This window comes from Meleagris gallopavo, chromosome 4, assembly GCF_905368555.1.
Source record: "Meleagris gallopavo chromosome 4, MGAL_WU_HG_1.1, whole genome shotgun sequence".
NCBI classification, from domain to species: domain Eukaryota; kingdom Metazoa; phylum Chordata; class Aves; order Galliformes; family Phasianidae; genus Meleagris; species Meleagris gallopavo.
In genome coordinates this window covers 34,091,569-34,108,279 of record NC_139407.1, presented here as the reverse complement: position 1 = coordinate 34,108,279, position 16,711 = coordinate 34,091,569, and the positions used below count along the sequence as shown (strand labels likewise).

Genomic DNA, 16,711 nt, shown 5'->3' with positions numbered 1-16,711 from the left:
AGTGATTCTTCACTCTTAAAATGCAAAGAAATACTGCTGAAATAATACAGCTCCCTTTATGATATATTAAAAATTGCTTCCTTGTTTTCTTTTAAATAGTGTATCTTTTTTTTTTTTTTTTTTTTGAATCTTTCTGAAACAGAAGACAGAAAGCCATGAAGAAAGGTCACAGGAACTACAAAAATTCCATATGATTTATTTATATGAGGAACATATTTTCATCCATCAACAAGAAGTTTCCAGAGTAAGTACTTCCTAAGAGCTAGGGATTTCAGCTATGCAAGATCAAAATTAGATTGTCATCATGGCTTTGTATTTAAATTGTTCACATTCTTGCTGTGTTTGTTTTTTACAGATGCAATATTTCTTCAGTACGTCTGCTTAAGTTACCTATACTTTTAAGATACTGTTAGAAAAAAGAACTGTATTTAATTATCATAATAACTGATGACAGCATATTGCTCTCAGATTAATACAAGAAACCTACTGTGGCTCTGCAAAAAAATGTAAGTATTTGAAATATATTACAGTTCTTTTAAAGGAAGACATATCTTAAGAAGCACGTATCATGAAAAGGTGCCAATATTCTAAATTTTAAAAGTTATTCAACTTTCAAACACACAGATCAACCAAAGGCAGAAGTGTCAAATCTACAGACTTAAACACACCTGGAAACAATATTATCTAACACTAAGTGCTAGAACACCTTCTCTAGAGAGGCTGCAGGGTCTTCATTCTTGGAACTACTCAAGAGTTGTCTAGACACAGTCCTAGAAAACTGGCTCTAAGTGGATCTGCCAGAAAAAGGGAGTTGGACCAGATAACCTCCAGAGGTCCTTTCCAAGCTTAGCTATTCTGCAATTTGCTGACTATTCCACTAGGAAATAATATCTGCTCCTTGCTGGACCTGTTGGCTTCACCAGTAATTTGGGCAGAATAACTGCAAACCATAAAAGTGAGTCCCAACTTTACACAAAAATATATGTAAATGGTGTATTTACCTTTTGAAAAGTTCCTACCCCCTTCCTCACAGAACTACTGCATCAATTATACTGTAATAATCACCCTCTTCGAAACTCCCACAAAGCAAAACTTCACTTGGCCTGAGTAATAATAGTTAACAGTGAAGATGAACATCTGTGAGCAATTGAAGTCAAGCTAATGGCTCTATGACTTAGCTTCAGCTACTAAAGACTGCATTACGGAGGCCCACCACACCGGTCCTACAAAGGTTTCTGTCAGATCTTGGGATTAGAAAAAGAATCAAGATCCTATTATAAAAAGCATACTTTACACTACTAGCTTTTCATCCATTCTCCTGCATTTGCTTGATTCTTAAACTATGTAGCAATGATTTATATTCACAGCAGTAATATGTGGTCATCTCTGCCAATTCATGAAGAGATGTCAAATACAAAGCAAGACTTAACACAGAAGGAAACTATTGATAAAAGAATAAAATAAATTCTTCAAAAACATGCTATACTTCCTATGGCTTTTTTCCACCTCATAAAGAAATAATATTGCATTAAATACACAAAAGTGAGGAAGGAAAAAAAAAAATAGAGAAACACAGTCAAAACATCATGCTTAACACAGACTGGATTGATGATATTTACCATTCCTTTCCTCACCAGTTAGATGGACGAGTGAGTGTTTTAAGTGTGTAAATAGTCTTTGAGCACCATAGCAGAAAATATCAAACTTTATCTATTTATTTTTTAAAATCCAAACAAACAAACAGACTAGTTTTGCTTTGCAAGTATACTCTTCAAACTAAAAGGCAGTACAAACTAATCATGGTGGTTGAACAAAATAAACAGTTGGACTCTATAATATATTCAGTTGAAAGTAAGTGTACTTAAATATTATCCATACTGAACTATTAATGAATTGCAATGACAATTGGAGTATGTCCCAAAGGACTCACTCTCCAACAGCAGCCCACTTGAGTCCTCAGTCAGCCTTTTGCTTTGTGACACAACCACCAAACAAGGAAATCACACTAGTAAAATAGATGAACAAATAAAAAATAAAATGCTTTCACTTGGCTCATACTTTTTCATACTTAGAAGGAGACAGGATCAAAAATGGCTGTCACTAAGACAGTCATTGCTCTATTGGACCACAAAATTCTGCTTGCCACAGTGACTGGAAATTTCCTCCTGCATTCCCCATCAGCAGTACTGAAAAGCATGTATGATAATAGCTTCAGTTTATCACCACAATCCTGGCAGTTATGCAAGCTATAACAGCAAGAGAAAAAGAAAATAAGAAGACTGTCAAGCTGCTTATGTGTTCCACAAGAAACTTAAAAATACCGCAATTTCTCTCTCTACTCCCACAGAACAAAGACTCAGCAATTAATTTTCCAGAACACAACAAGCCAACTCTCCATAATAAATAAGCTAAGGTTTCTTGGTCTTGTTTATATCTGCTAACCCTCTTTTACAAGTATTCAGACACACATCCGTACCACTTACTGCGCATGAGACCTGAAGAACTAAACAGAAATCATTCTGCCACAGAATTCCAGTCTGCTCCCAGTCTGCTCCTTTTCCATCACTGAACCACTCCAAAAATCTTCAAGACTACTTGCCTACCACAACTATTTCTTGTAGGAAACTGTTGGAAAACAAAGGATACCTTACTGGGGGAGGAAGTGAAAAACACTTTTGTATATCACAAACTAAAGCAGAAAATGTCTTAAGGAGTATTTTCTTAAATAATCTGCAAGCAAATGACTGCATTTTCCTCAGAAATATGAATGATTATAATGTTTCTTTCTTGATAGCTATCAAATATTTAAAAAAGAGGCAGAAGATTTTTTACAAGATTGAGGTTCCCTGAAAATTTTCTTAAGTAGGATCAATTTTTTAATGCTTGTGAACATATTCCTATTTTAATATTGCTATATCTGAATCTGCCACCTGTCTACATTAGACAGCTTCTAAATAATAGAGAATTTAGTCATCTTCATAGATTGACAAAGACCTAGAAGGGTATAATATGCTGATGGTCAACATGAGAAACCTGTTAAAAGAGCTAGAAATAGAACTGAAAAGGCGTTTTTGACAACTGTGGTCAAGATGTTCCTGTGATTTCTGTAATCTGTAATGGAGATAAATTGGAGTTTCCATTTACTACCACGGAGTAATGTTAACAGAAATGCAGTCGTCATTAGTTTCACAGGCCAAATAATTAAGTAGCAATTCCCTTCAAATTTAAGTATAGGCACAGTGGCCTATACTTATCATCCCCTTGACAATTAACACACAAGGTGTCAGTTCAGTCAAATATCTTTACAATAAGATGAAATATCTGACATTCACTGCCACCATACAGGTGGGTTTACCTCAAGATCAACCAGGATATCACCGGACTATACTGCAATAGCAAATATTGTATCACTATAAAAGTATTAGGGGGAACAAAAATTGTATAAGCTACCAGATGAAACCCTACAAACATCCCAGTAATGCCTAAGATGTTTGTAATGCCCATCCACACCATCACTACTCCATTTGCCAGCATTTCATGCTGACTAGAATTATCTACAGATTTTCAAAATGCATTCAAGGTGTTACATGTGCTACTTAGAAATGTTCATGAGTGCAATTGCACCATACTGTACACATCTGGCAAGAAAAGAAGGAAAAAAACTTCACGGAAAATAAGCAGATGGTCATCCTTGCTGAAGGCAGTTAACATGTCACCTGCTTTCTGGGAAACCATTTTCTAAATGTTTACAAATTTTAAAAAAAAACTATGTTCACTCAAGTTCTGTTTTCACATTTTTTGTGTTTTTTTTTTTTTTAATTAGCAGAAAACATTGTTTTTATTGTTAATGGTATAAAACAGCTAGTAGCAATGCTTCTGCATCCTGAGTTTCAGACCTACTTCACAGAATAGAAACTCACATTTTAATGTCACTATAGAAAGTATTAAAGTAATAACTGAAAGAGAAACTTAACACAGCAGCTGCTGTTATGTGATGAAGAAATACTGGCTCATAGGTGATACACATTTTCCTCCAACCAAAACACAGAGCAACATTTTTTTCATACTAATGAATCTCCGGCTGCTTCATGACATTAATTGACTTCGTCAAAGACAGAATGGTTCACAAGTTTTCATTCTCAGACTTTCACAAGAAGGGTTGAGCTTCACGCTTTCTATGAAGATATCCAAGTCTCCTGAAGCAATTTCTATCTGACCTTCTATTATGAATTCAAATCTGAGTGTTAGCACCTCAAACTATCAAAATGGGCTGTCTAAGAAGCTGAAGACATCACTTAACTGAAGCAGTGATCCTAATATTCTCACTTTCAGAGGTAGCTTCTCATCACAAAAACTAAAGATCATTAAGGTCCTACTTTGACCACTAAGGTCCTACAATGGGCTTGTTTCAAAAATCACTATAAAGACTTCAAAGTCACACACTTAACAGTGATAAAGATGACTAAATTAAGGTTTAAAATAGGTCATTTATGAAATTTAGCTACATAAACAAACTAGTAAAAATAGTAATGACTATTTTTAGATAGTCGTCCATCTCAATAATATCAAGAATCTATGACACAAAATTGCAACTGGGAGAGAGGGAATATTTCTGGAAATCCTAACATCAATGTCCCACTTTTGTTTGGCAGAAGTTGTTTTAAATCAATTTACTTTCAAGATCCCCTAAAAAGTATTAAAAGCAAACAACTTCAAAAATATTTACAGGGAAGCTAGTCTTCACACTGAAAGAAAATAAAGACCATATTGCTAGGAACTAGATTTCCAATACAACATTAATCGCGAGAGTAAATTCAGAAATCTTCAAATTATGATTTACTTTGCCATGAAATTTAGAGCATAATTCAACTGAATGCCCTATATGTAACAGAACCACACTCTACTACCAAGGTGTGGAAGAAAAAAGCAAAGTCATTAGTTTAAGTCACTTGATTTCTCATACCTCAAACAGCAAATATTAAAGCTTTGACCAAAAGCTAGTTGCAGTTAATAGTAGGCTTTATGCTAACTTCATAGTACTCTGGTAGTTTTTGTTGTTGTTGTTGTTTTTAACTGAAAAGAACTGTCACTGCAGTTGGAAGTAGCAGAAACATATCTTCATTTCACTTTTTAATATAAATAAAAGTAAGTATTAGCTTCCCTAGAAAGTCTCTTTGCTAGCATGTTTCTGCTCTTAGATTCAATGTACCAATGAAGACAACAATCTTGGCAGATACATAGAAACCAAACCTGAGATGTGTATCACTCAGTGTTACACAATGTATTAAGTGCCACCCCTATACTGAACATTCCTCCTCAGAAAGTCAGAGATTCTGAAGAAGGACTAAGTCTTTCCAGTCTTTCCTGTTTTAACATTTGCCAGACCAAAAAGTTTGTCACAATCCAACAGTATCGAAAAGAATACCACTTTCTCAGTTAGGAATAATAAACAAAATAAACTGGATATCCTCCCTTTCCATTCTGAAGGGAACAATAAGTATTGAAAAGGACATTTGATCCTCCAGAGGTAAAAACCTCCATGAAATTTAATACCTAAAGATTATTCTGTTCTTGCCCCAGAGAACTTTCTCTTCAAGCAAATACACATAATTTTAAATTGCTCTGTCAGTTACACTAATACAGACCAACAAAAAAGTACTTAATCAAGGCGCAAGTGGGATGCTAAGAAATCTCACAAAACTCACAAATCATCAGTCATAACTAGCTGCACTTCTAACTAGTACAGCATGCAATTTGGTTCAGATACAGTTGCACAGGGGCTGAAGCACAGTTGGAAGGTGGCTTATCAACAGCAAGAAAGAAAAAGCACAATGTCATTCAAACATTTTCTGGTCTTCTTTTATTATTTCTAACTAAATGGTTATTACAGCATCGGATGGTTTTCGTTTGTCCATCAACTTGTAAATAAAATATTTCAGCAAGTAACTATTTACAAAGGTAACACCATGTATGATCCCCTCAATCCCCCCCCAACCTTCTGGAGCCTTCTGAATGAACAGCTTAGGAGCAGACAAGTAGCACTATGCTACATCTTATTTAAACATAAATCTTAATGTTCTTAGAACTGTTTTTAAAATCACTCAACCTAATCAATTTCTTTAGGTTCCATGTTTTCCCAAAGACCAAAGAAAAAACATAACACACACAGTTCAGGCTGGATGGGGCTCTGAGCAACCTGATCTATCTGCAGGTGTCCCTGTTCATTGCAGAGGGGTTGGACAAGATGACCTTTAAAGGTCCCTTCCAACTCAAAAGATTCTATGATTCATGAATTCCATCTCAGCATGATGTCCTAACGATGCCAACTCACAATGCTGCCCTTGGAGAAAGAGGAATAGTTTGCTCAAGACAGGTCACATCAGAGACCACTATTCTATACCACTAGAAATGCATGCAGTAAACTTCCTTACAGAAAATCATTTCACAATGTTGAAGTTAAGAACTCAAAAATCACATACCAAGAAAAAAATCATAGAATCACCAAGGTTGGAAAAGACCCTCAAGATCATCCAGTCCAACCATCCACCTATCACCAACAGTACTCACTAAACCATATCCCTCAACACAAATCCAAACGTTCCTTGAACACCTCCAGGGTCGGTGACTCCGCCACCTCCCTGAGCAGCCCATTCCACTGCCTCACCATTCTTTCAGTATTTCCTAACGTCCAGCCTAAATCTCCCCTGGCACAGCTTTAAACCATTCCCTCTAGTTCTATCACCAGCTACACGAGAGAAGAGGCCGACCCCCAGCTCACTACGACCTCCCTTCAGGTAGTTATAGAGAGCAATAAAGTCTCTTCCGAGCCTCCTCTTCTCCAGACTGAGCAATCTCAGCTCCTTCAGCTGCTCCTCATAAGACCAGCTTTTAAATGCTCCTTTAAGGTTCGTTTTTACTTGACCTTTGAAAAGATTCTACTATTTAGCTTTCTTTCTTAAGGTGCCCTCTCTGAAAGTGTACTTTTTTTTTTTAATGTAGTCGGACTGTGAGTTCAGGCCTTAAGGTTCCTTCATCCAATAGTCATCAACTTAATTATTTTTAATATATTTGGTACAGCTGACTACACACAACCTTGGCTGGTTGCTATGACTGCCTCCCACAGTCTCTGGAATAACCATTTACTTGGACTGTTTTACTTTTTACTTTCTGCATTCCTGGTCTCAATTTTCAACTTAAGACTACTCCCAGCATGATTCAAATTATAATATAAAGTTCGTGTTCAGATCAACTTCAGTAAACATGAACAACTTAGGCTCAAACATTCAGGAAGTCATAAAATTTGGTATGCAGGAATCTTTTTAAGGCTTTCAAAACTAGGTTACAACAAGATATTATGAAAAGGTTTTAGAACAGCTCATAAAAATCTTATTTTCTGGTTTGCCGTCAATGGGGTCATATTAGTGTCATCAATAAATACATGTATTTCCCTTTTATTTTCTGACTTACAGAAACAGATAAATCTCATTTAATCATCAGCAATGAGACATCTGGAAACTCATATGGCTTTCCAACCAACTTAAAAACCTATAGGAGCTAGAAAGCTCCTATAATCCACCTACCATCCCTTCTAAAAACCTTGTTCTAGCTCAAATATTTTATTAATTTAAAATAAACTGCAAAAACATTATTATGAAAAGACAAGTAAGCCAGGGCCTATTAGCACATATTCAGCAAACATCTGTAATAAAAGCACATGTATTATTGTTGTTTTTTCAGCTGAGAACAAACAAGATGAGAACAGTTGCTCTTGACACATAACCAAAGGAATCAGGGGAATGAATTGTCCCACATCTCTGTGGGAACAGATATTTTGGGTAAGTCCCTAAAATAAAAAATAAAAAAAAAAGAGAGAGAGATAAACAAAGGTACAGGAATTCATAGACTTAGTTAATACTCAGCTAGGAATATTTTTGCCATTTCATCACTGGATCTAAACTGAGTCTGTGTTTAACAAAATGTGCATTCAGCTCTTAGTATTCTTTCACATGTCATTCTACTGCATTGAATCTATTTATAGCTCTGCTAAGACTATAACAACACTGTGCTCTCTTACAAGGCTCTCAGTGATGTTAATGCCCGAAGTGTTGGTTGGTTTTTTTCGTTTGTTACCAATAAGTTTGGTTTGCTGTAATGTGGGTTGGTATTTATTTATTTATTTATTTATTTCAATAAATGCATGGATAATCCGCTAAGGCAAATGTCAAGCCTAAGTTTTTGCACTGTGCCATACAACATCAAAATAACCATCATCCTTCCATGCATAGCCACTGAAAACCAAGAAGCTTCAAGAAGCTTGAAAATGAGTATCTTTTCCAGTATCAATGAGGACAAAATGTGCTTACAGTCCAAACAGTACTCTGGAGAGGAAAAAAAAAAAGGGTGGTGGGGGCGAATTATGCTCAAAAGAAAGAAAAAAAGGATTATAAGGATGGAACAGAAGTACAAAAGCAGGTGCTTCAAACAAGTTTAGAAGAGCCCTGAAAACCCCTCACCTTCATTTGTGCATAGCACAGGTATTTATTTTGCTAAAGATCTCATACATACACAAAGAATTACAAGTGCTGGTAAATACAAAAACTTTCATCATACTATTTATCGTACAATTATCATAGAATTACCAAATGCTACTACAAGCATCACAGTAGAGAATGTTTTATATGAGCTGGCACCTGTTGGTAAGCATAAATCAGTACCTCGTAACTGACAACCACCTTCCCATATTCAAATGACTTGAATCATTTTCGTTTATTTCCACATTAATCAACAATTTTTCACAGCACTGCTATGCTTCCATATCTTCACATTTCACTGATAAGAAATTATTTGCCATTTCTTTATCTTTTAAAAGAAGCAATTTTTCCTTCTCAAAAAAAAGTCCTTGAACATTGGCAGTAAGTACAAAGACTAGTTACAGTATCTTTAAGCATTAACTTTAAAAAAAAAAGTTACAGTAAAACTTAATTCTGGGAGCAGTTTTTGTTAGGTATGATGATATCACTGTGGACTACTCACCTCCCACATGAGCCTGCAGTCTGTACTCTCATCCAGTTCCTGAGGCATTCGCTTCTCCCCTGCAAAGGGGCCAAATTTTTCACCCTAAGAAATGATTATAAAAGAAAATGAATCAGTGGACACACACACACAACCACACACACACACACACACACACACACACACACAAAAAAAAAAAATCCAGTGAATTGCCAAACTCCAGCAGAGGTCTCAATTTTAGCTTCAAATGGAAAAGGGCAGTTTTCCTTTGGAAACGCACTATCTGACAGAAACATGCACAACATTTCGAGTTCAACTTCAAGCTCATTCACACTCTTTTTATGGCTTGGTGAATCTCTTAAAACCATATTACCTCTTCACACTTAATTTCCAATTTAGCAAATAGCATTTTTTAGATTTTAAATAAGGGCTATATTTACATTTCTTCTAGCATTCTCAGGAATCACCTTGCAGTAGACATCCTACTAAATGTAAGGTATCTGACATCTGGCAAGCGCCAAGTTTTCATTAGATTTATTTGCAGGATTATTTGCAACACTACTTTTTGAAGTGCCACAAATCAAATCACTAAATAGTTTTGAGGTTTTGAACATATAGAGGGATTTATTTTAAAAAGTAGGAGCATGCACACTTCTGCGAATTAATTCAAGCCTTCAAAAACAGAATTAAAATGTGTTCTAACACCTGCTAGCGCTAACACATACTGTGAAAACATCCACTGATATGTCCTTCCAAACATCTTGGGGTTTGGTGTTCAGTATTTTTTTTTTCTTTTTTTCCCTTCCAGATGTCATGTCAGCAGCAGGGTAAATTCTATAACCAGGGCTTATATAGGTCAAACGTTTTTTTTCCACTTGTTCTTATTTGCAATCATAAACCATACAAACTGGAATGCAGAATACTACTTTCCTTTAGGCAGTATTGAAATAGAAAGGCTCTAATATACTTTAAGGCATTACAAGTTATAACTACACGATAAGAAACAACTTTGTTTCATCTTTACAACATTTTGGTTAATAAGAGGATCGATCTTCTCTGAAAATACCCTCCCGCAGGCACATTCCACAATCCTAGGAACAGTCTGCTACACATTTCCCCTCTTCCTTCCTTGCCTGTGTGTACAGTGTCAATGAAGAAGTGGCACAGAAAACCTACAGGATGACTCCTCCTAGAAACAACCAACTAAATTTAAAAAAATAAAAAAAATAAATAAATCTGAGGAGGTAACAAAGAAAAACAAAATAGGCATTGCATAATAACAACATGGAATTGAGAAGCAATAGTTTAAAATGTGCTCAACAAAGATATCATTAGAAAGACCAGCAAATAAAGGAGCTAAAAAAACAAGAGCACCAGAGAACAACTGGAGCCCAAATAATGAATAGGGACGCAAATATGGGCAGGGATAGCAAATATTAGCAGGGATAGCAAATATTGGCACTGTGAGGCTTCACCTTCTTCACTTCCCTCTGTTTTCCATTCCTGCTAATCATAAGATGTCAGTGGTCCTCTCCTGTCAGCTTACAAATCCTAGGATTTAACATTCCAACTGATATTCCCTTCCTCCTTCACTCCATCTGCAATGAGGGTGAAATTTGGTTAGTACAATTACCTGTGCACAGCCACCAATGTCCTCAGCTTCTCCTGAGTGCCACTCCAGTAGCACAGCACTGTCTAACAGGGGCCATGCAGATGTTACAAGGGGGACAATTTGCTGTGGTGTTCACTTAGGTTAAGGAAGAAGCCAAGATGAGAGCACCTGTTGCGTATGGTCCTTTCTAGGCTCAGTGAAGAAAAGGTAGGCCCCTTCTGGAGAAGATAGCTCATGCCAAGCTGAACTTGCTTTTCCCATTTTTTTACAAAGCATCAAGTAGTTTTAGTGCAGAAAGGAAAATAGCTCACTACAACTGCTGAGCTCTGAAGAAGGGCATAATTGCATCTGCAGAATCTCCGGTTACTTATAATAATTATCAAGACGAAAAGAAGCTTGTTTGGCTATAATATGGATTACTTCTGTTCTATGGAAAGAAAAAGATAAATTCTCCACAAATTTAATACAGAAATAATTTAAGGACATAATGAATACAGAACTTTCAATAGCTAGTCTCCCACACTCACTTCAGCAGCAAAATAACACTTCAGTGAGCAGAAAGTGATGAATTAATTCCTTAACTACTTTGGAGGTTTCCACAACCCTCACCTCAGTAATACTTTCATCCTCACTACCCAAAAGATGCCTAGCTACCAGATAAAGCACCTACAGGATTAATTTTACCCATCACTGAACCTCGCATCGCCTCTGGGGTGAAACACAGCAACAGCTTAGTAGTGCATACTGACTGAAAACATGAAACACCATATGTCATTCCTAGCTCAACTACTCCAAGGTAATAAACCTCTACTGCAATATGTTTGAGCCCTTCTGGAAGCTCAGAACAATAGAGAAAGCAAAAGGCAAGATGCCCACCTCTAATATAAAGAGAACGTAACATGAACTGGAGATGATTCAAACTTCTAAGCGCTTTTTTACAGTTCCTCAAACTTGGACTGAAAGCAGAAATTAGAGACACAAAACCTGGGATCTAACAATACAAAGGTCCATGGGGATAAGCACCATTATTAATTCAGCCTTAAAGATGATCTTTTCTTCCAATATATCTATTAGTCCTAGCCAATAAGTACACTGTCATACTGAATACATAGATCAGAAACATAGTAAGACTTCCTCCCAGATCAATAAAGCAGCCTGAAGTTATGAAAGGCACATCATTCAAAAAAGCTGCTTTTCAGAACATGACTAATCTTGTTCCGACCTCAGCAGAACACTGAGAAATGCAATAGCTTTCTCTCATTACTATACCAGGGGTCTTATCATTCTGGTGCTGCAGCCAAAGGCCAGATGCTGGAGAAAAAAAAATTACAAGAAAATGACAGCTTTTATAAAGGTCACAAAACAAACCAAAAAGATTTCACTTTTACACCTTCAGACAAAAAAATAAAAATAAAACATTGGAAACATGGCATAATGCCTGAAGACACGAAGGCAGATGGCAGGTAACAGTAGTTCAAAATATACCATTTCCAAAATTTTGCAAACACTTCAATTTTCAGAGGCCTACTTCATGACTATTTAACATTTGGACAGTTGTTACTATAATTTCTAAGATCATCTGAAGTGTGCTTGACTTTCAATTACAGCTGTGCAGAAACAATAGGAAATCAAAAAAATTACAGAATGGCCTGGGTTGGAAGGGACTTCAAGGATCACAAATCTCCAATCCCTCTGCCACATGCAGGGCCACCAACCTCCCCATTTAATACCAGACCAGGCTGCCCAGGGCCACATCCAATCCGGCCTTGAACACCTCCAGGGACGGGGCATCCACAACCTCTCTGGGTAGTCTGTTCCAGCACCTCACCACTCTGTCCGTAAAGAACTTCCCCCTGACGTCCAACCTAAATCTTTCCTCCCTCCAGTTAAAACCATTTCCCCTTGTCCTGCCATTATCTACCCTTGGAAAGAGTTGACTCCCTTCCTGCTTATAAGCTCCCTTTAGGCACTGGAAGGGTGCAATGAGGTCACTCCGCAGCTTTCTTTTCTACAGCATTAGCCACTCAAGAACACAGATTTTATTTTTCAATCAGTGTCATATTCAGCAACTACTCTCAGTCTCAGAGCTCCAATAAATTGATTAACAATTAATTACTTGTTTGACAGCTGTTAACTACTCTGTATCAAAGCCATGAAGCATAATATACTGAAGCATAGTACTGCTGCCTCACTCCTGACTGGGCAGGGAGAAAGCTGAAAGCAATTCAGATGTGATTTTTTTTCCCCATGGGAAAAAAGTAACACACAGCCTAGTAATATCTAATGTATTGTTTGTGCTTTTTACACATCTACTGTTCTCTGAACAGCTGAAGCCACACATTGTGCTTAGTTCTTTAACCATTTTTAGAAATACTTGTTCTAAGCAACACCCAGTTTCCATAGGGCGCCTCAGAAGCTGATTCCTCATCTTACCGAGAAGCAAAGTCAGGCACATACTTCCGACCAGGGCTTTGCATACCACATCTGTTGGTGCTAAAAGCACAGAGGATTCAATGCCAAACAAAAATCAAGTCCACAATAGGCACTTTGCAATATGCTCCTAAAACTCTGAAAGATCTTACAGTGTCTCTGCCTTTTCCTTCTGCATTTCACATGCAGTACATGTCCCACTGGCAACTTGTGAGTTTTGCTAGGATGTCCTGAACAAGGAGCTCAAAAAAAAAAACACAATTCAGAAATGATATGGAGCAGTTCTAGCAAGAAAAAAGATCTATTTTCCTAGCAAATCTAAGGGCTTGATTTAGAACAGTATGAAGGAAAGGGATTCAGACCTTCAGCTGATACTGACACGCAGATATCAGTCTTGGTCATTTTCACTCTTGAGTTCATTCTATTTCAGAGTCCAGGGATGCATGTGCAATAGCAGTCTACAACTTTCTTTCATGTGTGAATTCCCAAAGGTTTAATATGAGAGTTCAGACCCTCAGTGGAAAAAAAAAAAGCCATTAAGCCAATCGATAAAAACCTCAATCCCCCTTCTACCTCCTTTTATCCCTAAAGGAGGCCTCAGAGATGAGGCACACCTACCCTACGGTGTTTAAGCCCGGTGGACAACTGCAAAACCTGTCAGTTCTCCCAACCAAGTCAGCACCGAAGCCTTGCCAAAGATGTAAAGCAAGACATTTAAAGTAAGTAGAAGCGCACAGAAATGCAGGATTCACAACTTCAGGTCTGCCTCTAGCGGTTGAAACAAGTTGTTTAAACGTGTCAACTGAGCAGTTTTAATAGGGACTCCAAACAATTAAGAGGCTTTCCCTTCAGACATTGAGCACCAGGGGCCACGTCCTGTTTGGGATAGGAGGGATTTCGGGTAGCTGCGGACGGGGGCATCACACCCTCCCCAGTCCCGGGACGCGGCCCCGTAGTGAGGAATTAACCCTTCGCCCGCCGGCCTGCAGCGGCTCGGAAGAGGCAGGAGCTGCGCACGACAGACGGGCACGTCCGTCCCAGGAGATCTAGGCGAACCCAGAAGCACGAAATAAAGTCGTGACAAGCTGGGAAAGCAGCACCCGCAGAGCACAGCCGCCGCAGGTAGCCGGACCGGCCGGCCCGCTCCCCATTCCCGCCCAGGCACGCCGCCCCACCGGGCACCGGCCGGCCAGCCCCGGGCAGAGGGAGCCTGGCCGGGCGGAAGTGGGGCGATCGCCGAGCGAACAGGGCTGAGCCGACCCGCTCTGCCGGGATACGTGGCAGCGGCTCCCCGCCGGGCCGCGCCGCCGCTCCCAGGCCGTCACCCACCTTCTTCACTTTGCGGGCCGTATAGAGCCCCATCCCGTCCTGCACTTTGGACGACTTCAGGGCAAACCTGTCCGGCACGTACATGCCCAGCATTTTGCACCGGGCCGGGCCGCCGCCTGCTAGCGGGGAGGAGGATTCCCGGGGACTTCCATTGCACCGGGGGAGGGGGCAGGAAGAGGGGCTGGGTGCGGGGCTCGTCCCGCTCCCGAGGAGGAGGAGGGAGGAGCCTGCCCGCCGCGGCCGGGCAGAGGCGGCGGGGCGCCGGCAGGGGGCGCGCGCGCCCGGCGGGGCAGCGGCCGTTGAGAACCATTCGCGGGATTCGCGCCGTCGAGGGGCTGGGTCCGCTTCCACAGCGGCTGGTTCAGCCTTCTGGGTTGGGGCTCGGGTGTTCCGAGGTACTTCTGAGGTCAGAAGTATTCTCGCTGGGCCTAGAACCAAAGAGCTTCCGTGCTACGAAATACTTTCCACAAGCACATTTGTTCAATATCATTCGGGTTTACTCTCACTACCTCTTGCCTTAGCTTAGGAATGCAGACTTGGAAATCACATAATTCTTCACTTAGACAGATAGTTTTCAAAGAATACCAGAAATTTAGCAACCCTAAAGGAACCCAAAAGTAACATTGTTTTCTGTTGAAAAAGCAAACTTTTCAATATCCTGGTGACATATCCAGCAGGGTATTGTGTGCTGACCAGCGCTATGCACAATCTAGTTTGAACAGGGAAAAAGTTGTTGCACTTCAGTTGTTTGCTTCCTTTTCAAAAAACCACAGTGCCCAACACCGATTTTTTTTCTAGAAAGCTGATTAATTTCAGTTGGGATTTCTGTCCACATCATACACATTGCGGTGCTCATATAATAAGTTGAAGTAGAGACTGCTGTACTTGAAAAGGGATTTGTTTGCATCTGATTATGCAGTTAGAAGCAAGTACAAAGGCTTGTGCGGCAAGCACAGAGAAAACATCAGAAGGAAAAAAAAAAAAGGTACATTTATAAACAGTTTAAAGATGCTTCAATACTCAAAAGCAGACCCCTGGAGCATGGTGGTCCTCTGCTTGGTATTCTTCCAGAGACATTAACAAATGGGTAGATAGTAGAAGTTCAGTATTCAAAGTTTCTAGTTCTCAAAAAAGTATAGGAAAAATCTGGTATGAATCTGGTACTGGTATGAAAAATGTCCTGGATTTTAATTACAATATGACAGTCAACATCATTGTAGAAGTATGCGTATCTTAGTGGATCAACTGTGTTTCTGCAATGGCAGAAATTGCCAGCCATGGACAGTCAACTTGGGAAAAGGGAAAAAAAGGAACAACTCAGCTAGCTGTACGAGACTCCCTTTGACGACTTTCTAGTGCCTTTATATGCACAATTAATCAATTTTGTGCTTAAGATCCATAGAGTCATAGAATTGATACACAACTTTTAAAATTATTGTAACAAACATAATATGAATACTCACCAACACACACATATATATACACAGATATTTATATAATGATGCATGATGTCATTCAATATATGAGCAACTACTCTTGTAAATTACCTGGAGCTCTCTCAAACCTAGATTTGATTAACTAAACAATTAACAATTTTTAAGAGATATATATGTAAATAAGAATTGTAATACCTTAAAAAACAATTACACTGAACAGAGAGAAAACAACTTGTCCAGGCCTATAGTTTCAGTGTTAAGAATAACAGCAAAACTTAACTAATCTTTTAATTAAGATTCAGTGCTTTCATATGCACTGAACTTAAAATCTTTCTAGACTATAATACTTTCTTGAATTGAGGCCAATCTGCCTTTGTTCATATAAAACTAAAATATTAGCATAATTTTCTGACATTTTCCAAGGACTATGAATATTTTAAAAGTAATTTTCACTTTATGAAGTCCTCAGTATTTCTCTCCACCAAAAAAAAAAAAAAAAAACCAAAAACTTAGTGATACTTACTGATATTTCACCTTAAAATAACTTTATAGAAATACTGCAGTATAACTTGCTATCCATTAACATCTTTTGCTTTTAAGCTCCTGAAGCAGACATAGTTGCTTTTATCTATAAACTCCATCCATTATTATTCTAACATGAAGTGCAGCTAGTTGCATCTCCTTCAGTTTAAGGAAAATAAGAAAGAAGCTTTTGCACTGGGCAAAACTGATGCCAAAACAGTCTCTCCTTTTGTAGCACTATGGATGTTATCATGTGAATTGGATATTCACAACTGCCCTGGCATCATTTCAGATTTTTTTTCAGAGTTTAATTAGTCATCCATATATATAGGTTTCACATGCTGTTGATATTACCCTTTATGGTTCATAG

The 16,711-nt window shown here is 38.5% G+C and overlaps 1 protein-coding gene across 6 annotated transcripts in view; it reads right to left on the bottom strand.

Moving 5' to 3' along the window:
* Nucleotides 1-14,632, bottom strand: part of PRDM5 (PR/SET domain 5) — an 88,994-nt gene extending 74,362 nt beyond the window's left edge. Inside the window, exons 1-2 of one of the 6 annotated variants that reach the window (XM_085222821.1) lie at nucleotides 14,384-14,632; nucleotides 9,034-9,117 (exon numbers count right to left, since the gene is read on the bottom strand). In XM_085222821.1, the coding sequence (XP_085078947.1) occupies nucleotides 9,034-9,117; nucleotides 14,384-14,476 (177 nt within the window). In that variant the 5' untranslated portion in view covers nucleotides 14,477-14,632. Of the gene's footprint in view, nucleotides 1-9,033; nucleotides 9,118-10,487; nucleotides 11,238-14,383 lie in introns of those variants that run through there. The other 5 variants (XM_085222817.1, XM_085222822.1, XM_085222820.1 and 2 more) reach the window with 5 other exon arrangements.
* Nucleotides 14,633-16,711: the final 2,079 nt, after the last annotated feature.